At 39.8% G+C, this 25,267-nt stretch overlaps 2 protein-coding genes across 2 annotated transcripts; one reads left to right on the top strand and one right to left on the bottom strand.

Annotated features, from left to right (window-relative positions):
• Positions 1-11,316: 11,316 nt before the first annotated feature.
• On the top strand, positions 11,317-19,940 carry man2c1 (mannosidase, alpha, class 2C, member 1). Its single transcript, XM_037767513.1, has 26 exons — positions 11,317-11,495; positions 11,765-11,890; positions 11,986-12,109; positions 12,182-12,252; positions 12,330-12,507; positions 12,593-12,782; positions 13,649-13,755; positions 13,856-13,966; positions 14,094-14,186; positions 14,311-14,427; positions 14,510-14,605; positions 14,715-14,860; positions 15,202-15,325; positions 16,006-16,127; positions 16,221-16,306; positions 16,392-16,538; positions 16,630-16,709; positions 16,808-16,902; positions 16,982-17,086; positions 17,194-17,350; positions 17,434-17,577; positions 17,949-18,058; positions 18,167-18,246; positions 18,832-18,974; positions 19,061-19,164; positions 19,260-19,940. Exons 1-26 carry the CDS (start codon positions 11,395-11,397, stop codon positions 19,369-19,371), a joined length of 3,069 nt encoding a protein of 1,022 aa, XP_037623441.1. The 5' UTR covers positions 11,317-11,394; the 3' UTR covers positions 19,372-19,940.
• Positions 19,891-24,518, bottom strand: neil1 (nei-like DNA glycosylase 1). The gene is made up of 10 exons (XM_037767515.1): positions 24,316-24,518; positions 23,082-23,556; positions 22,884-23,003; positions 21,451-21,559; positions 21,268-21,352; positions 21,058-21,179; positions 20,552-20,579; positions 20,390-20,460; positions 20,097-20,307; positions 19,891-20,011 (listed from the first exon to the last, which is right to left on the bottom strand). The coding sequence occupies exons 2-10, from the start codon at positions 23,534-23,536 to the stop codon at positions 19,965-19,967; spliced, it is 1,248 nt and encodes a 415-aa protein (XP_037623443.1). The 5' UTR covers positions 23,537-23,556; positions 24,316-24,518; the 3' UTR covers positions 19,891-19,964.
• Between the last annotated feature and the right edge of the window lie 749 nt (positions 24,519-25,267).

Here is a 25,267-nt window from a genome sequence, read left to right on the forward strand (position 1 = left end):
GTGATATATGGCAAGTTTCTTTCCTGCTGCATTTGCACTTTTCTCTGTGAACTTGAATTTAAAATGTAGTCTTTTTCAGGAACACACAGGCCTGCCAGCAAGGCAAAAGTGGGCCAAACCGCCTGGAAATAGACTCCCTGTCTCATTTAAACATTAGTATAGTATAGTCGTTATACGTGTTCAGTCATATATGTAAAGACATACAATTATGAGAGGCAGAAATCAGAGAAGGGATAACATTTGCATTAGCCAAGTTTTAAACTAGAGGGCGATGGGATCACACCAGCTGCCACGCCAAACCGGGCCGTCAGACCACCTTCATTTTGATCTCAACACATCTGTAAAGTTTCGTGACTGCATCTTGCACGGTTATATCGCCATCGCGGTCACAAAATCTGTCCGCAGACATAAACACACACCCCTTGCTCGGACCACGGCCATCTTCAAACTCAACCTTTATTTTGATCTCAACACATCTGTAAAAATTCGTGACTGCATCTTGCACGGTTACGACGGCACATCGGAGAAGTTTGCCTTCAGGCCTTGCTGCTGGAAATCTCCTTAAGTTACGCAACAAACCTACTTGGTTAGGTTTAGGAAAAGATGGTGGTTTGGGTTCAAATAAACCCTTCCTGGCAGAAAGCCCTGAAGGCAAACTTCTCCCGCCATCGCGGTCACAAAATCTGTCCACAGACACAAACAGAAGCAGACACGCCCCCACTTGCTTGGACCACTCCCATCTTAAAACTCAACCTTAATTATGATCTCAACAACACATCTGTAAAGTTTTGTGACTGCATCTTGCATGGTTGTGACGCAATCGCGGTCACGAAAACATTCAGACTCACAAGGTGAAAACAATAACAGCGTCGCTGTCATGGCTGGTAACAACACAGTTTACATTCTGTCCTGTGTAGCCAGGAGGAAATGGGGGAAACATACTTTGTTGTTTCTTATACTGAAGCTGTCCATGTCTAGGACCCTGATGGAGCTTAGACGAAAAATATTCAACTCTAATCTGAGGAGTAAAGCAAGCAAGACGCCATACGGCATAATCTCCATGAATGCCCTATGCTTTTTGTTTCATTCATGTAAAACCTCCATTATCACATGCAGTAAATTACATTAGTTTGATACATATGATTTGTGCTACAATTGTATATATTAAGACTTACTGTATGCCTGCCTATGAGTGAGTCTTCAAGTTAGAAGATTGGTGTTCAACTCCTTAATAGACCAGCTGTGAGTCTCTATACTGTCAGCTTGTGTCATGAAAAGACTTGTTTCTTATACAAAAGACATTAAAGTGATATATTTTGTGTTTTATCTTCAACACTTTAACTTGTTTTCCTCAGATGGTACCATATCTGAAGTGTCTATTCCTCTATGAATTTCATTTTCACCCTCGTTTCTCTCTTTTTCTCTGTTACTCAGCTGACCTTTCTTGGATAAACACTGGTATGTTACTTTTGTATATTTTGTGCTTCCTTCCTTCCTATATGTCATGTTCACTTTCATACACAGCCTCGAGGGTTCCTCCCTTTGTAGGCCACTAACAAATAAAATAACATCAGAGTTAAAATGACCTTTTCTCTGTCTGAATAACGGAAAACGAGATCAGAAATCATAGCTTCAAATGTAAAGCCAATAGATGGCCAAACTAAACCATTAATGGAATATATACCTTTATTCCATTAATGGAATAAAGGTATATATTGCATAGAGTAGATGATACATTAGTGGAGAATATAACACATATTTCTCATACCACTAAAACACTTGCTTTAACAAATGAAGCATTTAATTGTTTGGGTTGTCGATTGTTTTAATTTACAATAATTTATTTTCACTTTCAAAATGTTTAAACCACACACACCAAATGAAAACATGGATAAAAAAGCATGTAAGATCCTAATTATCACATAATCGTTTGTGCTTGTGTTGATCCATGCTCTGCAGGTTTACTGGTCACCATACTGGTGGGCTCTGCACTGGGACTTGTTCTCATTGTCTCTTTAGTTTGCTGTCTATTAAGGCAAAAAAGGTAAGCAAAGGACAAAAAAAACAAAACAAGACCAAAATTACACCAGTTGAAATCACCCTCTGCACGTAATTAGACAAAGGACTCAAATGCAAGATTCAACACACTGAGAGAAAGCGAAGAAAAGGTCAACTACTCAAAGGCAGGGTTCGGTACACAGGTAGCAGTCCAAAAACAGGTAAAGGAATAAAAAACAAAACACTAGGAAATGTGAGTAAAGGTACCTGAAGGTTGGTCCAAAAAACACTAGGAAATCACAAGGAACTTACAACTGGAACGCTCACTAAAACAGATAAGACAAACAGGGAGCACACAGACCAACTGTGTGTTCCAATGCCCGTACTATCATACTATTTAGTATGACAGAAAAAGATTTAATATGTTCCAATACATAGTATGTCAAATGCAGTATGCCAAAAATACCAGGATGTCCTACTACATCTGGTCACATTTTGCAGTATGCAAGCTGGCATGCTTTTCTGGCTATTCTGACCCACAATCCTCTGCGCAGCGGATATATGAGCAAGAGGTCAAAGTTCAAGGTGCAATGTTATGAAGAAGTAGCATGTCCCAGTTGTATGTATACTGCATGCAGCAGTATATACTTTATAAGTGCAGCTGCAGTATGTACTATAAGTAAAAAGAAAATGATGTGATTTGTAGCGTAGCCCATGAAAGAAGAAATAAAAATGAGTCTACCAAAATAAAACAGGAAATAATAACTGGAAATTGGAAACAAGGAAAAGAACATAACCTTAGATCATCATCATCATCATCATTTCCATCATCCAGATTTAAAAACCTGTGAGTTGTTTGTCAGTGGGATGAAACCTGTTGTTTGAATACATTTGTATGCCCAAATCCAAGTGAACGAATTCAGAGCTTTCCATGATTTATTGTAGGTGGGGACATATGTAATGCAAAATACAGTTGCAAAGGGTATTTCAAGAGGATCGTTAACCTTAACTGACCCAAACATCGAGGGTTTTTTAAAAAAAGGATCAAAGACTTTATAGGGGTGGTGTCCTCATTAGTTGAGATTTTTGGGAATGTGCACTCATTTGTACTGCTCTTAGTCATCCTCGCCGCATAAATTATGAGTCCATTTTGTATAAATGTGGTTTTCCATGAAAGACTAGTTGGGCCCGGGAGAATATTGTCTTGGGTTTGCATTACTGTGGGACATTACAGAAATACATAGTTGAGAATGCATCTGAGCATGAACTTTTAAATTGAACAAAAGTTTGGAAGAAAGCGTAATAGTTACAGTAACTGTAGCTGTTCATAGCACAGAACACACAAGATGATACACCTGCTGAACGTTTCAGATTTTAGTGTGCAGGGAACTGAATCCACAGAGGAACAGTCTATGTTGGTGCTATTTGATAATCATTAACTTACTTTACTACATTCAGGAGGAAATAAACATAGAGAGGATGAAAATATGAATACAGTAGGCTATGTTATGTAAAGCTTCAGTGGCTTAACTGATGATTTTAAAATAGATTTAAAGAAAGTTTAGAAAACTACAAAATGTCAGATTAAAAGCCATGACGACTCTCTCTCTACACGGGGAAAAACAGGAAATAATAATATAATATTTTAAAGGTGCTATTGATAACATTCAGCCACTAGATGTCGCATTCTCCCTCCTCCGTACCATTGCATTTACTTCACCACAAGTCGTTGCCAGGCACTTACCGTCAATTTCAGTCATTTATCCGTTTTTTCCACACTAACTGACGACCCAGAGATACCACATGATACCATCGTTGTTTTACTATTGGCTCACAAGCCTTGCTGTAACATCAGATATCTTCCACAGAGATAAACAAAACATTAGTTTTGGACCCACCCAAATTTTTAAAATATTAATTCACAATCATTATATTTTTTTTCAGGAAAAGCTATACTTTTATTCGGCATCTCTCTAAAATATTTGTGGATGTATTATTTTTGAAAAATATTCGTCTACATAAAAATATTATTAATAAGACCTAAAGAGATTGGCTCATTGAAAAATAAAACAGGGACTTATTAATTTGTCTCCAGAATTAAAACTTAAAAGGCAGATTGTACATTTGTTGGGATTTTAATGGTGAAATGTCCAAACCTCATACAAATTATGTTAAATACATCTTTAGAAACAAGAGTATGAAGTCTTCATACATTTCAAGTCCTTCTGCTTTCACAAATATATCTGAGGATAGGGAAAATGTCTTAAAAAGAGGCACTCTAGAGGTAAAATGTGCTTTGAAGCTGCCTCCTCATCAGTGGATATCACTTCTCCTTTTTCATTTATTTATGCAAATGATGCAAAATCCTCTTTTGGAGGTGTAAAGGCTGAGTGACAGTATCATCACAGATGGTTAGGTGTCAGGCTGTCTGCATTAAACAGTGTCAAATGTTCCTCCTATCTTCAAATGTTCCTTCTCTGTCTCTTTCTTCCAGCTTCCAAAGTAATGACAACATGTTTCCTCACACTGACAAAATCATTCAGCGGCAGTTCTGTGTTTATGTACGACCCACCTCCCGCCCATATATCATGGAACTAAATAACAAACATTATCTTGACGGCAAAACAAAACTCAGCAGGAGAAACTTGCAAATTGCATGTATTTAGATGTATGATGTCACTTATAATCAGATTCTGAATGCATTATGGTTCTTTTATTCCTTAGAGCTAGGGCTGCTGAGCGGGACAAAAGCAAAGGTGTTGGATACAACGCTGGAGAGAGAGACGAGTACGGCTCGAGAGTGTAGCCCGTTGCTTCAAATGAACTCAAAGATCATGAGACCACTGTCCTCTTGCATCACTCATTCTGTATTTACGTCCCATGGGTCAGCTGTGGAAGCATGAAAGGTTTAAGTGTATTTACATGATAAAGTTTGCATGCAGCTCTGGGGTTTTTGGGAAGCCACATTCTGGACTTCCTGTGCTGTGTTGTGGCGGGCCGAACGCAGGCCTCCATGGTTGTTTTATGCTGCATGACTACTTCCTTAGAGCAAAAGGAACAGCTGTCCTCTCTAATCCCCCTATTATTTATCTGACATGATGTGGTGAGTTTCTTAAGGAGAGCTCCACACAGATGCAAACACAGTAAAAGGCCAGAGCTGAACTGGCGAGACTCTCGGGTCAAATCTGACCGTGGCACCCGCGGCTCTCCAGACGTGGTGGAGAACCCGACCACAGTCCAAACAATAGGGGGTGAGGAGTCGACAGACATCCCTGATGGTAGGGTGGCCTGAGAGGGATGGGCTATACCACATTTTTCCACCAAGTCTGTACTTAGAGCCGCTCTATGGATTTTATAATAAAAGGGCGCTTGGCTCCGTACAAACAGAAACACACAGCTCCTTCCCTGTGAATAATGCCGAGGGAAAAAAGGCTTTTGTGTTTTCCAGCTGCACGTGGGCCGACCCCTAACCCCTGTCCGCCCGGCTGATCACAAGACTCCTGAGAGCCTCTCAGTTAAACTGCAGCCTGCACAGTTAACCACGGGACCGCTGGGGAGATATTGCATCATCATGTCATCCTCAAAGGGTTTCCCTCGGCCATTTTATCATCCCTTCTTCCTTTGTTATATACATGCATTTTTATCACATCATTTTAGATGTAAGAGTTTATGTTCAGTGGACAGTATTTGCATGTTGATGGCGTTTTTTAGATACTTTAGACTGCTTAAACAAACTACCTGATAAAATGAGGAAATGACATAGTAAAGAGAAGCACAGGACTTCTTCTCCACAATAAAGTGTTACAGCAGTGCACACGATCTTCCATGACAGAAGATTATTGTGCCCGTTCATTGCTGCGTGTGGCCTCATTGCCCTGTTGATATCCTGTTGCTTAGCTATATCTCAAAACAATGTGCCACTCCATGTGTTAGTTGTTTTGTACATTTTATCTGTACCATGATGTTCTTCAGTTGTTACTTTGTGTACAATAGGTGTAAATAACTGTTGTCTCAGAATAGAATAAAAATATTTATTAAATAAAATGTTATTTTCATTGTTTTGTTTTTTTATAATTCTCAATGCCAAGTCTAGCAGGCTTACTTTAAGCAGCACTGTCAGTGGCCTATCATAGAGCCATACCATGACCTATAAGACCTATTTTGACCTTGAATACCTGTTAAAATAACTGAAATATAAATAGGTCTGTTTTATAAGATTAGAATAAGAATATAAGAATTCGACCTGTTAAAAGAGATAAGGCTTGCAGAATCATCAATTTCTTTTTAATCACTTCTTAAAACTAAAATTTTATAGGGTATCAAATTTTATATTTTTCATACGATGTTGTCCTTTTATCGTATTTTTATTGTCTTTTTATTGTTTTCTTTTCTTTTTATTTGTATTTTTTTAATGAATATGTTTTTTTTTAATATTTGTATCTATTGTACTGTTTTATCTGTGTTTACATTTTACCTTAGTTGTGTCTTGCTTTTGTTTGGCCTCACCTAAGAAGTATTTGTGTTGGGTGGCTGTTGTTCACGCACAGTGCTTAAAAGAAAACATATGTATGAAGCATATGAAGCAATTGTCGAAGTCTGTTGACTCAGAGAAAAGGGGAAAGTGACCGCACCTGAAGCGAGATTCATTCCGCCTTACAGCTTTATCTTCGTTAAGCTATAGTAACCTAGACCTCACGAGGGACGCCCCTGTTTGTGTGTCTGTTTTATTGATCTGTATGTCTCATTACCTGTGTCGATATTGTAGTGGCAGAACTATGGAGGTTATATTCCTTTCTGTGAATTTAAATGCACATTGTGAGACACAGTAACGAGTGCATGACACACCTTGACCCTCATCCTACCAACATATTTAACATACAAGGACTACCAACTGATAAACTACTATAAGAAACAACCATCATAGCAAAATGTTAACTTATTTCTTCTCAAATTATTATTAGTTCCCTGAATGAAAAGAAAAAAGATTAATTTTTTATGAAAGTTACAGTTAATTTGCATATTGTGTAAAACGAAAATAGACAGAGCACGTGAGAGAATGTGCCACTACCCCCCTGATAGTGTGTGATACTTTAAATTACGACCCATAGCAAATATTGTATCTATCTGTTCTATTTTATTTATTGAAAATGCATAGGCTGCAATGTACTGAGCTAGCAGGTCAGACACAGATCAATCAGGCTCAGTCTACAGTTTGAAATGAAGTGGACACGAAATCACTGAACATTTAGCTCAGAGTTAAACTAGCAATACTAACAAAAGTAGTGAGGTGATTCAGGATGATCTGACACCCAGGAAGGTATTTCTGAACCAACTTTCATGCTGATCTTTTCTCGTGTGAATATTATTTTAACTAAATATCGACCTACTATGTGGTAAGTTATGTATGTTATGGTATGTGGTTGAGAGAATGAAACTATTTCAGTAGATCACATCTGACTCTACAGTGAGTGTGCGTGTCAGTGTTTTAGAACAGGTGCGTCCCAGTGGCTTACTGGTTAAGGTGCTGATCATGAACCACACCACACCAGGTTCAAGTCTAGCTGGGCGCCTTCCCCACCTCCCTCCCTTCATTTCCTGTCTAAAACCTCTAACATGATGTTTTTCATATAAAAAGCTAACACATACACTGATCAGCCATAATATTAAGACCACTGACAGGTGAAGTGAATAACATTGATTATCTCGTTACAATGGCACCTGGCAGTGGGGGGGATATATTAGACAGCAAGTGAACATTTTGAACTTTGAACTTTGTGTTGGTGGCAGAAAAAATGGACAAACGTATGGATGTGAGCGACTTTGACAAGGGCCAAATTGTGATGGCTAGACGACTGGGTCAGAGCATCTCCAAAACTGCAGGTCTTGTGGGATGTTCCCAGTCTGCAGTGGTCAGGACCTACCAAAAGTGGTCCAAGGAAGGAAAACCGGTGAACCAGCGACAGGGTCAGACCGGAGGCTCATTGATGCACGTGTGGCGCGAAGGCTGGCCCGTGTTGTCCGATCCAATAGGAGAGCTACTGGAGCTCAGACTGCTGAAAAAAAGTAATGCTAGTTCTGATAGGAAGGTGTCAGAACACACAGTGCATCGCAGTTTGTTGCGTATGGGGGCTGTGTAGCCGCAGACCGGTCAGGGTGCCCATGCTGTCCTAATGTTATGGCTGATCGGTGTATATGTAATACATATATATACAGTATATACGACATGCATTTAAGCTCTTTTAGACCCCAAAAATATACATATCCCTATTAATTCTGCATCCCCAACCTATAGACGAATCCGGCAACCGCTTTGTATGTTCCGTCATCTAGCGCAGCCTTTAACATTGATTAAAACATAACTGCCGCCAATACGAGCAACTACAGCTCATTCAGCTGAGTCACCAGTTAACACAGATAGCAGACAATTTGTACATGTTCTGTTTGTGATGCTGACCGATTAATGATGTTTATTTGTGGTCATTAGGTTTCCCTAGTTCAGGGGTCAGCAACCTGCGGCTGTTCAGCCCCTCTCCAGTGGATCCCTGTGGCTTTGACAAAAAATGATATAGAAATGAATAATGGTTATTTTTTTAACATTTTAACTTTGATTAGTCATTGTTGTAGGCCTAAAATGATTCTTACATTCTGCAATTGCAAAAATGTGTAGCCTATATTAGGGATGCACCGATACCAATGGGCCAATACCCAAATCCCAGGTATCACTATCGGTATCGGGACTGAAAAAGTCGGATCGGTGCATCCCTAGCCTTTACACTGAATAATAAAATAAGTTTCAACATTTCAGTAAACTAAACTGTGTATTATAGCCTACGTACGTCTACGGCCCGTCACTTATCCTCTAATTTTGACAATCCTCAATAGTGTTGGCAAGTCTTGAGCTTTCCTAGCTACAGTAGGTTTCCAAATCCCGAAAAAGAAAATTCTTAGAGGAAAATGGAGAATTTTATTGTGCGTGGACAGATTTGTTTGCTTTCTGCGGCGAAAAATTTGCAAACAACAAAAAAAGTAATTGAAAGATATTTCCAGAACAAACACACTGGAAGCTCCGGCTGAAAAGAGCTTCCAGATAAATCTCCTCAAGACGATTCTTCAATGTTCTGCCTCTCGTTTGCACTCGGGTCCTCACTGCATTAGACTTAGTACTCAAATACGTTTTGCGGCTTCGGACAGATTTTTTTATTTATTTTTTTGGCCAAAAGGCTCTTTTGATAATGAAGGTTCCTGACCCCTGCCCTAGTTAGAGCAACTAATGTTGTATTTCACAATAAAGCCACAGTTAGTTGATTGAGTTAATTTATTCTGTGGGACCACCGCAGCCCCTAGACAGTGTCTCAGCCCGCTAATGTCGTTAGCTAACGTCAGCTAAGCAGTGTTAACTTAGCTGATGTTCCTCGTTTCACCATGTCAGGCTAACATTAGGCAGCTGGGAACTGCTCAGATTCTTCCTGAACTCCTAGACATCGTTGTCAAAAGTAACACGTAAATGTACAAAATTGTACACTTCTTAGGACAGCTTGCATTCAAATGTCCACATATAGTAAGGAGACGCCACCGCTGTAATGGCGACCTGTTTACTTCTGTATACCAGTATTAGTCAGTATTAATAACATCAATATAGTCAAAAATGCCCTTAAATTTCCATAATATGCCTGTGAGATTCATGCAGCAAGATGCTGATTTTGTAAAAAAAAAATGTATATATATACTGCTTTTTAAAATAGATCTTTTTTGGCCTTGGTTATGCATGTTACATACCTGTTAGAGGTAGATTAAAGATAATATTTAATTTATGGTTTAAAATGGTTCATCATTTTAAACCACATGAACCAGTGACAGGGAAAGGAGCTTCAAACCACAGTGCATCTGCACACTGCACACACACACATAAAATTACTGAGGTACGGATATGTTTTGTATTTCATAGAATCTGCGCTCACAACCACAACGTCCTCTGTCCTCCGACCCTCACTCTTCCTCTGAGAAGCATTGACCACATGACCGCAGTATGTTTGCATGCTGGGTAGTGTTGATTCTGACATGTAACCTGCTACCCGTGCCTGCTGCCACACACACACAGACACACACACACAGACACACAGGCACACACACAGCATAATAAAAGTGAGGGGCTACGAGTGAAGCGGACAGAAAGTAGACAACCAGATAGACGGCAAGCCAGACAGACAACAAAAGCAGCGTTGTCAACACCTGTAAAAAAAGTACATCAAAACGTGCGTAATGATCGGGAATGGTTTGCTATGACTGTTCTAAGGGAGTCGCGTAGCGGTCTCCGAGAAAATCGCGCGAAAGCGCTATTTCTTTGCTCCATAGGAATGAGTGGCAAATCGACGTGAAAATAGCTCAAAAACACTCCTCTTTAGGGCCATACAGAGTCGCCATACTTAAACGTAGAAAAATGATTAAAAGTTTAAATGGGTCACGAGACTTGGGACTTTATTGGGCCTATCATCCCCCTTCTTATAACCTCACTATGGTCCTCAGACACCCCCCCAGCACCAGGCACACTGGTCAAAATTTCTTGCGAAATTTTCTAGTATAGTTTGCTCTTCCTTTGTTAAATGTGCCGCTCAGCCTGTCTGTCAGTAGTCTTGTTCATGTCTGTGATTGGTCAGATGCTGCAAACACCTCCTCGTTCACGTGAACGCGCTCATATTCAGACTGAGAAACCCTGGGTTGACTTACCGAGTTGATAACCAGCTTCGTAGTACAGTTTAGCGAGATCTCGTTTGTTAGGTTAAGTGAAGCCAGATAATGAGAAGATACCCTGGGTATGTTGAACTCGCTTCGTAGTACAGGCCTCTGACCTTCCTTACCCTAATATTTTATATTTTTCATATGATGTCGTCCTTTTATCATCTTTTTATTGTTGTTTTTTTCTTTTTATTTGTATTTATTTAATGAATATGTTTTATATATGTATATATATATATATATATATATATATATATATTGTACTGTTTTATCTGTGTTTACATTTTACTTAGTTTTGTCTTGCTTTTGTTTTTTTGTGCTATATTATTACTATTATTATTATTACTATTGTTATTGTTGTTATTATTATTATTATTATTATTATTATTATTGTTGTTTAATTATTGTTATTATTAAACCCCAAAAAGATGCCCACTGGTGACACTTTGCAGAGTTCACCTGACCTTTCTGACCCCTGAGAGTGAATAAAAAAACAAGTTGCCTTGTTGCCAGGTGTTGAGCAGGACTGCCATCTAGTGGCTGCTTACATTAAATACAATAACAACACGTTTTACTTCCGGGTCTTCTCTGCAGATTTGATCCTATGATCCGTGATTGGAGTATTGTCTGCTGGCTGCAGACGTGTTGCATGTTGGCATCGTGATGTATCACCAGCCTGTGCTGAAGAACAGGCGCACTCTCCTCGAGAGAGCAGAGAAATTCACCTCTGATATTTATTTCACAGACTGCAACCTGAGAGGACGGTGAGGCTTCTCATATACAGCTGTTTTCAATATCACATTCATTCATATCTTATATGGAAATGCACAGTGTTTCTTTGTAGACCAGTACCACTTTCACCAGTCTGCAACCTGGTGTTTATGATAATAAAACTGTTAATCACTGTAATATCTACAGGGAGATATGTTGTCTTTATGATACACAATACTAAGTTAATGTTGACCTCATCATACTTAATGCACTTTGTGATTTTGGCCTATATAAAGCCTTTTTGAATGATTATTCTCTGCAGACTCTATGGAGACTCTTGCCCGCTGGAGTCCCTCGCCTCCTTCTTGTCCTCTAAACGGATCACATTCACAGAGGCCTCCGGGCAGACCTTTGCACCCTATAAAGTGGGTGATACCTTTGGACCCACGTAAGTAATATTATCAGATTGTTTATCACCCTCAGATCTGTTTATTCCCCCTGATCTTGGCAGTAATAACCCCAAACTTGATGGCTTAATTGAAGGTGGTGGACCTGCTGGTTTAAAGTGACCCTGAACATCCCCGAGTCCTGGAGAGGGAAAGAGGTTCATCTTCACTGGGAAAGTGATGGAGAGGCGATGGTTTGGAGAGATGAGCAGCCAGTTCAGGTAATGTAATAGCAGTTTTATTTAAGTGTCTATGTTAAACACATGATTTCATTGTGACGTGTTTGTTCGTAGGGCCTGACTAAAGAGGGTGAAAAGACGAGTTACATCCTGTCTGACTGTCTGAAAGATGAGGAGCCGCACAGGTCAGTTACTAAAACTGTTGCTGCTTCTGCAACCAACTTGGCTCACTGAAACGTTCATATCTTCTCTTGTTCTTTAGTGTCACTCTTTACGTGGAAATGGCCTGTAATGGGCTTTTTGGAGCTGGTGGAGGGTCCATGATCGCAGCCCCTGATCCAAACAGGAAGTTTTCTGTCCAGAAGGCTGAGCTGGTGGTATTTAACCGTGATGTACGGGAGCTGCTGACTGATTTTGAGATGCTGATCGACATCGTCAAGGTGAGGTCACACACAAAGCAGTGTATGTCGGTGCATTACTTTACTTTAGTTGAAGTTTAATGAAAGTTTTCTCTTCCTTTCACAGGAACTGGGAGAGGGAGAGCAACGAGGCTACCAGGCGCTCTTCGCCGTCAATGAGATGGTGAACCTCTGCGACCCCTCTGATCCCAGGTCTTTCTCCGGAGCTCGCAGTCTGGCTCGCACCTTCTTCAGCCAGCGGAACGGGGAAAGCCAGCACACTGCTCATGCCATGGGTCACTGCCACATAGACTCAGGTCTCAGTTTAATTAGGATGTTCTCATTCCCAGGGGGTCAAATACTGACACTTTGTCACAGCCGTCACCGTTCGGTACCGCCACACAAGGCACCCTTAAGCGGTGGTGGGAGACGAGCAGGAAAGTGGGGACGTATTATCAAAAGCGAAAGAGACACAAAGGGTGGGTGGAAGGGGAGGTGCTCCAACAAACATAAGGCTTTCATCCAGGAGACCGCTGTTTGTGTCCCGTGTGTTAAGTTTCATTTTGATTTTACAATCAGCTGTTCGTTCGTGTCACATTTTCACTGTAAAGGTGTAGTAATTTTAAGCCCAACTATGTTTTTTTTCTAATCTTAACTAAGTGGTTTTGTTGCTTAAACCTAAGCAAGTGTTTTTGTTTAATTCACAACATTTAGCACATGTTTACTGCGTTGGAAAAAGTGACGGCGAGGGGTCTGACAAAGCGTCAGTATGTGACGAGTTGGGATGAGAACGTGTTAACGTCTAAACTTTGTCCTTCTGAGTGTGGAGAACTGTGAAGAAAAGCTTGTGTTGTATGCCTGGTTAGATTTGTAGTTGAATTCATGAATTTGTGATTAGATATTTACTGATTTAAATCATAATTTTGACAATATTTGACTATTTCATTTAGCCAACATTCTTCTCTGGCTGCTTGTGTTTAGCTTCTTTCGTTTAAAGGGAAAAAAGGTTTTGTAGAAAAGCATAATTTTATTCTGTATCTGTCTTAGAAAAAAACATACAAAAAAAACATGCAAAAAAAACATGCAAAAAAAAAAAGGATGCTCTGCCCTATTTTTTAAGTAAAAAACTAATATAAAATGCACATAAAATCTTTCAATATTTTTGTCAAATCTGTATGTGCAGCTTGGCTGTGGCCCTACGAAGAGACCATTCGCAAATGTGGCCGAAGCTGGGTGACAGTGATCCGTCTAATGGAGAAGAACCCAGAGTTTGTTTTTACCTGCTCTCAGGTGATTTAAAAATTGAATTCCCCACTAAAACAGTTCTGTACGAGCCATAAAGTTTCTACAAATATGAGCGGTCCTCTTCAGTTTTTTGCTTTTTGTCCAGGCCCAGCAGTTCCAGTGGGTAAAGAGCTGGTACCCGGGACTCTTCTCCCAGATTCAGCATTACGTTAAGAAAGGCCAGTTCATTCCAGTCGGGGGAACGTGGGTGGAAATGGTAAACCTGATCTTGCAAATATACATATATATACATATTTCATATATCTTAAGAATTTAACTGTATTATTGGGCCCTTTTTTATGAACATGATATCCTAAGTTAAGATGTACATGTTTCCCTGTCAGGATGGCAATCTGCCTTCAGGTGAGTCCATGGTGCGGCAGTTCCTGGAAGGCCAACGCTTCTTTAACCGCGAGTTTGGGATCCATTGCAAAGAGGTAGGAATTCATAAAACAGGTTTACATAACTTGACTTGACCTCCGTATGTAACGTCGGCTACATTTGTGGCCGCTTTTTCATCCCATATGCATAATAAAAGGATCTTTTCTCTGCTATCTTTAGTTCTGGCTTCCAGATACGTTCGGCTACTCTGCCCAACTTCCCCAAATAATGCAGGGATCGGGCATTTCCAATTTCTTGACACAGAAGCTGAGCTGGAACCTGGTCAACACCTTTCCTGTAAGTAGGTACTGGGCACCGGTTTTAAAAACACATTGATTGTTTATTTTTGATCTTCAGTTTTGATTTCTCTTTCTTTAAGCACAACACATTTTTCTGGGAAGGTCTGGATGGCACCAAGGTTTTAACCCACTTCCCACCAGGAAATTCCTATGAAATGAAGGGCAAGGTTGAAGAAGTGAGTTTGGTTTATGGAACACCTAACATAACATGGTGAATGTTGAGTCTCTGGAGACAATATTTACAATTCTCACAAAGCTTACATCAGGGTTTTTCTCTGCCCACAGCTGGTGAAATCAGTGAAGAATAACAAGGACAAAGGCAGAGCGAACCACAGTGCAGTGTTGTTTGGTTTCGGCGATGGCGGCGGCGGACCCACACAGCTGATGCTGGACAGACTGCACCGGGTCCAGGACACAGATGGACTTCCCAAGTCAGTTCCTGTCCCACACTTTACACTCAGCAGTCAGTAACAAAAACCCAAACTGAGGTGGAAACACTTCCCACATGTCATGAAAAAATGAGTCATGAGGTTTATATTCCCTTTATCCTGTGGGGTTTCTGTAATGGGGTGTGCCAGCAGCACGTAGGCAGGGGACTCCTCAAAGCTTGTTGAATTAAAAAGGATATGAGTGATGTCGACTGATGTCATTATGGCGTGGTTCAACAATAATCATCTGTAACAGTTATGGTTTAGTCAGAATGAGTAACAAAGGTGTAACTGGAGACGTCATTTCTCACGTCCATATCAAATTCTCTCTGTGTGTTTCACAGAGTCCAGACATCCAGTCCCGACCAGCTCTTCTCCCAGCTTCAGGCTGACTCAGCTCTGCTTTGTACCTGGACCGGAGAGCTCTTCCTTGAGCTGCACAACGGCAGCTACACGACACAGGCTCAGGTAGAATAAACATCTGTTCAGAGTCCTCATTATAAGAGGTTTGCAATAACTGAACTAATAGGATTTCTATGAGAAAAAAAGAAAAAATCTAAGCACACAAATAGGCTTTGCAGCTTTAACACTCAGTATGGGAAATAGATTATTTACATGCAGGATTTACTTGGATTGTTGCATCTTACCAATCGTACTAATATACTTCATTGCAGGAGCTCACATACATTTATATTTGCTTGCATATGATGTTATTCATATTCATATCACTCTGATAGTGTTTATATTTTTTATAGTGAAAAAGTAAAAATGACAGTAAATTAAAGAAAAATAACAGGAATAAAAACAAGGAAAAGATTAAGCATAAACAAAACAAAACAGAGAAAGAAGAAGAAAAATAAATAAATGGCTAAAATAAAAATATAAAATAAAAAAAAACAATCGTATTAATTGTCTTGATTACTAAATATAAAATATGAATTAATATTAGTAAAGGCAGATACAAAAGACTCGATGCAGGGTGTAGTCATAGTTACCAATGACATCTTACAATATAATACAGTCCCACACAACACCACAAAATAAGCACAAATGATAGGAAAAGGGTCGTACTTGTCCAGGAAATAGAAATGAAATGTGTGGAGTATATCTGTTTGTACTGTTTGATAAAGTTATTTTCTTGCTTCCAGATTAAACGAGGGAACCGGCAGTGTGAGGCGCTGCTTCATGACATTGAGATCGCTGGCAGCTTGGCGCTGTGTCGGAACAAGACTTTTCAGTATCCTGTGGAAAAGCTGCAGCAGCTCTGGAGGTCCAGACACGCCTATTCAAGTTTGATGATCAATAAATACATGTTCCTGCTGTTACGAGTATTAAAATGTTTTCTTTGATTTTTCCCTTTCAGGCTGCTGCTTCTAAACCAGTTCCATGACGTGATCCCCGGCAGCTGTATAGAGATGGTTGTGGAGGATGCACTCCGATACTATGAAGGTACAGTTGCCTGTCACCAATAAAACCACAGCCATGTTCATGTATTGTTTTCCAAAATAAAAAGAACATCACACTGTGTGTTTAGATATCCGCAGTGATGGTGCTGCACTGCTGCGTGATGCCTGTGGGGCTTTGGGGCCAAAAGGCAACTCCACTGGCGTGTTCAACTCCCTGCCATGGGAGCGCCATGAAGTCATCCAGATTCAAGATGGAGCTGGTAAACCTGGTCTGGGTATGTTGATAAGATATATACAATATTTATGTTGTTGCCTTCCAAACTACAGCTGCATATCTGATGCTCTGTGGTGTCTGTTGCACTGCAGCTCTGGTGAAGGCTCCCAGCATCGGTTTGTCCCACGTCAAAGACATACAGCCAGCGGCTCCAGTCTCTGTCACTGTTCAAGTATGTACTATATATAGAAAGAGAGAGCATTTAATTAATTTAGCTATGTTGTAATTGAATTTGGTTTACCAACATAAACATAACGTAATACATTACAGGCCGACGGCACTGTCCTCATGGAGAACGGGATTTTACAGGCTGTCGTAAACAAAGATGGCACATTGGCGTCACTGCATTTGATCAATGCCAACAGGTATTGTACATGTGGCCATATTTTATAGTACTGAATACATACTTTTTTCCTGAATTAACATCTGTTACACCACTTTCAGAGAGGCCATCTCTGACAGCTGTCATGGGAACCAGTTTGTCATGTTTGATGATGTCCCTCTGTACTGGGACGCCTGGGATGTAATGGACTACCATCTGCAGACAAGGTGTCAGTCATTACTGTTAACATCCACCTTGATACACACCACAGTATTTGCAGGTGTTGTAGATATGAATATTAAAAAAACCTAACTGCAGGGTTGTGACCCTTCAGGAAACCGGTTCTGGAGGTGGTGCAGCCTCTTCGCGTGGAGTCCTCAGGTGGGCTCCGAGGCAGCGTCAGCTTCACCCTCAGGATCAGTGATAAGAGCACCATCACACAGGAGATCGTCATGGACGCCATGTGTCCTTACATCAAATTCAACACAGAGGTACTTTATAACCGTTATGATATCTGGAGAAACGGTTGACAAATGCTTTAAGAAATACCCAATGTTTCATCCTCCATTTTCAGGTGAAGTGGGCAGAGTCACACAAGTTTCTCAAGGTGGAATTCCCCGTGCGAGTACACAGCCCTAATGCTACATATGAGATCCAGTTTGGCCATCTGCAGAGACCCACACACAGGAACACTTCATGGGACTGGGCCAGATTTGAGGTACAACACTGTGGAACCAACTGTACGAGTAGGTAACGCTGATCTCCTCGGGTATTTTGACAGCAACGCCTAGTGTCCTGTTTTGGCCCTGCACGCCTAAACTGTATGACATCTGGGGGTGTAAGATAATATTGATACACTTGAGTATCGCGATATTATGTTTTGCTATTTTGCAATTTTCAAAAACACTGTATTAGTATTTAATTAATAGTTTACATGCAAAGATTTGTGGCAGACAGCGGCTCAGATTGCACAAAAAGTAGTGCTATGATGTTGGATGTTGACTGTGATAATTACTAAATAACTACAATAATTACTGTTGAGATGCTATGTATTGTCTTTGCTGTTTCTCATCATGGTTTCCTCCTCAGGTTTGGGGTCACAAATGGGCCGATTTGTCGGAGCACAACTTTGGGGTTGCGCTGCTGAATGACTGCAAATACGGCTACTCCGTCCACAAGAACACTATGACGCTGTCCCTGTGAGGTTTCCCACGGTTTATATACAACAATTCTACAAATGGTACAAGAATTCAGTTTCACCAAATTTAAATAATCATTGCATCTAACAGTAGATGTCTTTGTGATAGACTGAGAGCACCCAAGGCACCAGATGTCAACGCTGACATGGGGACGCATCATTTCACCTATGCAATCATGCCACACACAGGTAGGATTTCATTGTTCTCATTAAACCTTAAAACTCTCACAGTGAAACTTGTAATATGTTTTCAATTTCATTTTAGTTTTAGTTTGTTTTCAGCAAGCATTTGCTAATTTTAGTTTTGTTTCATTTTTTCAGAAAGGTTTAGTTTTACTGTAGTGATAGTGTGTTTTTGTCAGGACCAGTAATAATGTTTCAGAAGTATATAGCTCTATATACACACACAATACATGGTTGGAGAACTGTGTAGGAATGGCCATAATGTTGATAATGTTTGCGCTACTTTGGTGTCCGATGTGAAGCAATTGCGGAATCTCCTTGAAGGTCAAGTCCGTTCAATTTCTGTGGTTCAACGTCCCGACAAGTTGACGGAAAATCATGCCGTCCCCTTTTTACGATTATAGCTAAAAAAAATAAATAGAAACTGAAATTAATTTACGTTCATTATTATTTTATTTCATTCGTTTTTTACCCAGGCAATATATTTTCAGTTTAGTTTTTCTTAAAGGATTTTGTTTTTATTTAGTTTCAGTTAACTAAAATTATTTTAACTACTTATTTCATTTTCTAATAACTGTGGTTGTCATATAGGATCCTTCCAGGATGCCTCCGTCATCCAGTGTGCCTACAACCTCAACTTCCCTCTGAGGTCAATCCAGTGCGCTCCCGACACTGAGCCCTGGAGTGCTTTTTCCGTCAGCACTGCAGCCGTCATCCTTGAGACCATTAAACAGGTATCCCATTTAAACACTAAGTTTGACCTAGCTTGTCTTAATCCACACAGCCCGCTAAGGGCTGTTTACTGTATTTACCATAACAGGCTGAGGACAGGAAGGGGGCACTGGTAGTCCGGCTCTATGAGTCACATGGGAGCAGCGTGACCGCAACTCTCTGCACCTCCCTTCCGGTCAGGGAAGCCTGGCAGTGAGTGTTTCTATTTTTATAGTCTTCACTGCTGTCTGGCGTCTTTTATGTTGTATTGTCTTCTAAGAAATAAACTTTTTTTTTCCCCCTTTCAGTTGTGATCTCTTGGAGAGACGAGACTCCGACCAGCCGGCAACCATTACGTCAGAGGGAATTACTCTGAACTTCAGACCCTTTCAGATTGTGTCGCTTCTCCTCATCTTGTAAAAGAAGCAGCTTTTTACCAAAACTCAGGGTAGTCACAAATTCTAAATGCTATAAAATAAGGCTACAACGTGGGGACGAATGATTAATTGGTCAATTATTTTCTCAATTAATCGATTAGTTGTTTGGTCTATAAAATATCAGAAAATAGTGAAAAATGTCAATCAGTGTTTCCCAAAGCCCAAGATGACGTCCTCAAATGTCTTGTTTTGTCCACAATTCAAAGATATTCAGTTTACTGTCACATAGGAGAAAAGAAACCAGAAGCTGAATCAGAGAATTTTGACTTTTTCATTCTTAAATTACTTAAACCGATTAATCGATTATCAAAATAGTTGGCGATTAATTTAATAGTTGACAACTAATCGATCAATCGTTGAAGCTCTACAAAAAAATGGATCATCTGGTGCTGCAGTTTATCAGGAGACTTCAAATGGAGGACATCTTTTTGAGCTACTCATGGATGACAATCTGACAAAAATAACGTGATTACTTTTACATCAAATCACAAAAAATGTTTCAGATCTTTTGTAGAAACATGTTTTATTAAAAACTATTTAAAAATATAAAAACATACAGTGGTGCCTCCTTTCTTTTTATTTGCTGTTCTGTCTTGTCACTCTCCCGCTCCGCCTCTGTGGATCTGCAACAAGGACGACTGGGAGATTAAAATACTGTTTAATTTTTTTTTTTTTCATTTTCATTTTGAGAGAATATCGTGAGCCCACCTGCTGTTGGCTCTGCACTGCTGCTTTTCCTGCTACGTGCAGTTGATCCCTTTTCATGTTGATTTGTGTTTACTTCTCGGGTCTTTCTTCTCATGGATCCGGCTTCCTTCGGATGTGCATCCTTTTCTTTCTTTGGTGTTTTTGTCACAGCTTCCTGTTTGACCACCTTCTTCTTCTTCTTCGATGTGCTTACTGAGCGACTCCTGGCCACCTGTTGAAATCAAACATGTGTTAAAGAGTTGCATCTGTAGAGTTCATTACTTGTCAAGGGGGGAAAAAAGGTGATACAATACCTTTTTCTTGTCTGTGTAATCGTGGTCATCTTCTTTCTTTGCTCTCTTTTTTGCCTTGGGTGACTTTGACTCTATTGTGTGAGAAAGACTGGATCAGTTTATGCATTGACTGCACTCAGATACATTTCAGCTGAAGTTCTCAGTTTCATGTATTAAAAGTACCTTTAGGCGCCATGGGGCCTGGATCACCCTGAAATTAGAACAGTAAGTATTAGTATCAGTGATATTTAAAATTCTGTGCCAGAGATTAAAGGTCTTTATAACATTTTTATGTAGACAAATATATATATATTTTTTTAAATAATACATCTACAGAGCCTTTAGAAAAGTGCCGAATTAAAGTCTGACTTTTCCTAAAAGAAATTATGATTGTGAATGAATCATTTAAAAAATGTTGGCGGGTCCAAAGTGAATGCTTTATTCATCTCTGTGAAAGATATCTGACGTGGTTCCCACTTCTAACAAGGCTTGTGAGCCAAAAGTAACAACGTTATCTCTGGCTCATCATTTAGTGTGGGAAAAACAGATAAATGGCTGAGATTGACGGTAAGTGCCTGGCAACGACTTGTGAAGTAAATTCAATGGAACAGGGGAGGGAGAATGAGACATCTAGTAGCTGAATGTTTTCAATAGCACCTTTAAAATATAGGATTTCCCTATTAACTCACTCGGAACCACATTGTTCTGCCGTTGTGGTCCCGTATAGACTTCATTCCATCCACGTAGTAACACTGCAGCCACGCCTTAAAGTCAGAGTAGTCGGCCTTCTGGGGGTCGTAGCCCTTTCCACCTAAAAGACACAAAGTGTGTCAAAAACAGGAGGCACTTCACAGGAAAATCAATGTATTATCTCTTAAATGAATTATGAATTAACCAACCTAGGTTGACCACCTCTAAGGGTACAGTATGACACAGTCTGAGCAGGTCACCCATCTCCCCTTTCACCTGCTTCTGTTGTGAGGTCTTGTGCACAGAGGAAAGAAAGAGGCACTGTTAGAAAGTGTAAAGGGCGGATTCTCTAATGATGATAAAACTGTGAGTCTCTGTCTTGGCTCTTTCACCTTTGTGTCTGTGATCTCATTTTTCACAGGCTTCTTGTTCTCACACAAATCTTCTGACTCAAGGCCTTCCAGTATGGTCCTCGCAGGCACAAAGGGAGGGATGTTCAACCTAAAGAAGATGGACTACTTTAGACCAATTCTTTTGTAACACAGAAAGACTCTTTTGTTTTCGAAAGTGCGTCTGAATCATTACGCCTTTTCCCTGGAAGTAAGAAACCGAGACAGCCATTCTTTTCATATCGGGAGGATAACAGACCAGTCTCGAGGTCAAACAGACCTCGAGACTCATGAGAGGCGTTCTGTGTTTCTGTCAACAATACAGAATATGAACAATCGCCTTGTTAACGGTGTCGGATAAAAGCAAAGTTGATACAGTCTTTCTAATCTGACCTTCAGTGAATCATTTTAAGGAACAAGCACTAAAGAAAAGCTACTCTCTGCTGCCTTCTTACTAATCTTGTTTTGTTTCTTTTCAAACTGTTTATAGAGGCCTACAGTTCGACCGTGACTATGTGCCTGCTTTCTCTCGCTTTCTGTTGTAGGGCTGCAAGTAATGATTATTTTCATTGTCTAATAATCTGTTGATTATTTTCACGATTAATCAATTAGTTGTCTGGTCTGTAAAATGTCAGAAAATGGTGAAAAATGACGATCGGTGTTTCCTAAGGCCAAAATGACTTCCTCAAAATGTCTTGTTTTGTCCACAACTCAAAGAGATTCAGTTTACTGTCATAGAGGAGAAAATAAACCAGAAAATATTCACATTTAAGAAGCTGCAATCAGAGAGTTTTGACTTTTTTTTTCTTCGAAAAATTACTCAAACAGATTAATAAATTATCAAAATAGTTGGCGATTAATTTAATAGTTGACAACTAAGCGATTAACCGTTGCAGCTATAGTTACATCTAGCAAAGTACTACAGATGCAAACTAGCCGTATGAGAACATCTACAGAAATTTGTTGTCTCCCTGTTAATGAGTAAATACTTTATTAATGATTAGGGATGCACTGATCCAACTTTTTCTCTCCCAATACTGATTCTGAAACTGAATTTTATGACATTGACAAAGAAGTTGTCTCCGATTAAATAAACTGGAGCTGAAACGATTAGTTGATCCGCATAGAAATTAATCTGTGATGAATAGTTTGAGTCTTTTTTTTCCAAACAAAATGCCAAATATTCACTGGTTGGAGCTTCTTAAATGTGAAGATTTGCTGCTTTTCTTTGTCTTATTTGATTGTAAACTGAATACGTTGGGGTTTTTAAACGGTCAGATAAAACAAGTAATTTGAAGATAACATTTTCAGCTATGGGATACTGATACCCGATCCATTTAATAAGGTCAGTATCGGTGCATACCTAACATATGACTGTACAATGTGTCATGAATAGTTCTGAGGGTTATTCATGTTTACTGTACTGTACTTTTCACCTGAAAAGGATTTCAGCCCTCAAGTAGTTCCCGATCCCGTTGAAATACTTCTGGTTGAGCAGAACTTCACAGATGGGCCTGTCGAAGGCTCGGTCGGACAGGTGCGACACAACCTTATCCCTGCAAAATCGTTACATGGTCAGTGTGACAGACAGTGATAATTTGGTTGACTAAAGTGACACTCTCAGCATTACTAACCTGAATCTTTCGTACTCAAACATGATGCAGGGCCCTCTGTCAGGCTGCCACGTGCCATTGGGCTGCCAGCTGCCGAACCTGCGTGTATCCACAAAGCTCAGCACTCTGCAGGGCTTCTCATTGGAATAAAAACGCAGGTGGGCATGTTTGGGCAGCTCGTCCTCTGCGGTGAAGCAGAAATAGCCCGACATCCCAAAGCGTATCACTACCTCCATGGGCTGATCCGCTTGCCCGGCCTTCGCTCTCCGTTTTGGATCATCACTTTTCATGGGCGTCAGTGTGAGCTTCACTTCCTTCCCTCTGGAAGTGGCAGTGATGAGATAGGCCTCACAGGTGAAGGGCACATCTGGACTCTTGCTGACCTCAGATTTTGTGACCGGTCCAGTGAACACCACTCCTGCGCACATTTTGTTCACGTAAAGGCTGGCCAGGTGGAGCTCTGGTCCCTCGGGCATTTTGATGGAACAAATGAAGCTGTTCTGCAGAGAAAAAAGTTGCAAAGCAAAAATGACATCACAAAATATAACATCAAGAGCCATATAGCTACCTTTAATGGACACTGAGGACATGTGTGTGTGTGTGTGTTTTTTTAGAAACCTGAGGAAAGTTTATTCTACAATTAAAAACTTTTCAGATGCTTATTCCAGTATCTGAACACTTGATGTTTACTTTCAACTACTTTTAGGCCAACAAAATAAGCTTTAACTTTTGTCCCCCAGAATTTTATTCCTAGGACTGTGGAGACGGCTTTGAAACAGCATATAGGGCCTATAGGACCTGTTAGGGAATTAAAAGTTACATAAAGTGTAATTAAAACAGTTTACTGAATGAATAAATCTTTCTATAAAAAAAAAAATAGCCATTGGTTTATGTTCACCAGAGTGGTAGGGTGTGTGTTGGATGGACTTGTGACCTCAGTATTTTATAAAATCCTGGCCTCTACACACCCACACAACAAAGCATGCACGTCCTGCAACCACACATCCTGCTTCAGACACAAAACATTACTCACATACTCTCAGACAACATGATGCATCAATGCATAGACTTTACAACATTTTAACAGCTGCACACATCCTGCCGCAGACTGCCCTGAGTGTATTTTGTCTGAACGAAACATTGTGTTTATGCATTCTGCATTGCACTTGTCCTAACAAGGAAAACAAAGACGCTCTTAAAGTAAAAGTAGGCGTTTTCATTGAGTTGTGAGGAGCATCAAGGGGCAAAAGGACTTACCCAAACCAGGAAATAGACCACGCAGTTGAAAAACTAGTTACTTTAATAGACTTAAACTGCAGTCACATAACCGACGTGTTCCTCTCTCTGCAGGACTGCTGCACGATATGCAGGTGTGGCATTAAACCTAAAGGCTTTCACAACATGCTTGTTACCAAACATCTTGTATAACATCACCGGGGGGTATTCGTTCATCCGGAAATATCGCGAGATTTCCATGGCGTGTTGTAGTCTCGTTTATTTTATTTTATTTTATTTTATTTTATTTATTTATTTATTTATTTATTTATTTAATTTATTCATTCATTCATTCATTCATTTTTTTATTTTTTTATTTTTCTATTTTTTTGCACAATTTAAGACTACACAACATAACCAGAAAACTAAATGCATAATATACAGTGCAGGAAGAGGCAAACAACCCACTGGGTTTATCTGAAGCCTCCACACAGAGACAAGATTAATATAAAAAAAATAATATGACTACATAATAGTGATAACAAACAATTAGGACAATTAGTCACTTGTTAGCAACTACCTTTTAAGACATATAAAAGCCACAAAATTCACAAGTGGGATATTTACTGACGTATTTTATGTCATAGAACAAAACTTTAAAATCTCTTAACCTTCTGTTAACCGCAAACTTTATTTCAGGCATCTAACTAATTAAAAAAAAAAACATTGACTGCCAGATGAGGGAACCGGAAGTGTTCAAATATCAATTCATTTCCGGGTTTTAAGACTCACTCCTGCACCACTCTATACTCATGTATTTCTCCTGTGTTTTTCATCTAAGTGGATGTTTTATCATGTTTTGTAATAAGTTATTGAAAACAGCAAAACAAGCTTTTCTAGCAAACGTAATGTAGAAGCACAGCAGGATCAAATAGTCGAGACCCAGTACATGTTGGATATGTAGACATTGCAGAGGTAAGGATACAAATATC

Source organism: Sebastes umbrosus, chromosome 4, assembly GCF_015220745.1.
Source record: "Sebastes umbrosus isolate fSebUmb1 chromosome 4, fSebUmb1.pri, whole genome shotgun sequence".
Taxonomy (NCBI): Eukaryota; Metazoa; Chordata; class Actinopteri; order Perciformes; family Sebastidae; genus Sebastes; species Sebastes umbrosus.

Coding starts and splice junctions, on each gene's coding strand:
- man2c1 (XM_037767513.1), top strand. CDS start 11,395: ATGTATCACCAGCCTGTGCTGAAGAACAGGCGCACTCTCCTCGAGAGA. Junction 16,903..16,981: donor CATTTGATCAATGCCAACAG/GTATTGTACATG, acceptor CACCACTTTCAG/AGAGGCCATCTCTGACAGCT. Junction 17,578..17,948: donor GGGACTGGGCCAGATTTGAG/GTACAACACTGT, acceptor TTTCCTCCTCAG/GTTTGGGGTCACAAATGGGC.
- neil1 (XM_037767515.1), bottom strand. CDS start 23,536: ATGCCCGAGGGACCAGAGCTCCACCTGGCCAGCCTTTACGTGAACAAA. Junction 20,308..20,389: donor ATTACACAGACAAGAAAAAG/GTATTGTATCAC, acceptor TGATTTCAACAG/GTGGCCAGGAGTCGCTCAGT. Junction 20,012..20,096: donor CAGTGCAGAGCCAACAGCAG/GTGGGCTCACGA, acceptor TCCTTGTTGCAG/ATCCACAGAGGCGGAGCGGG.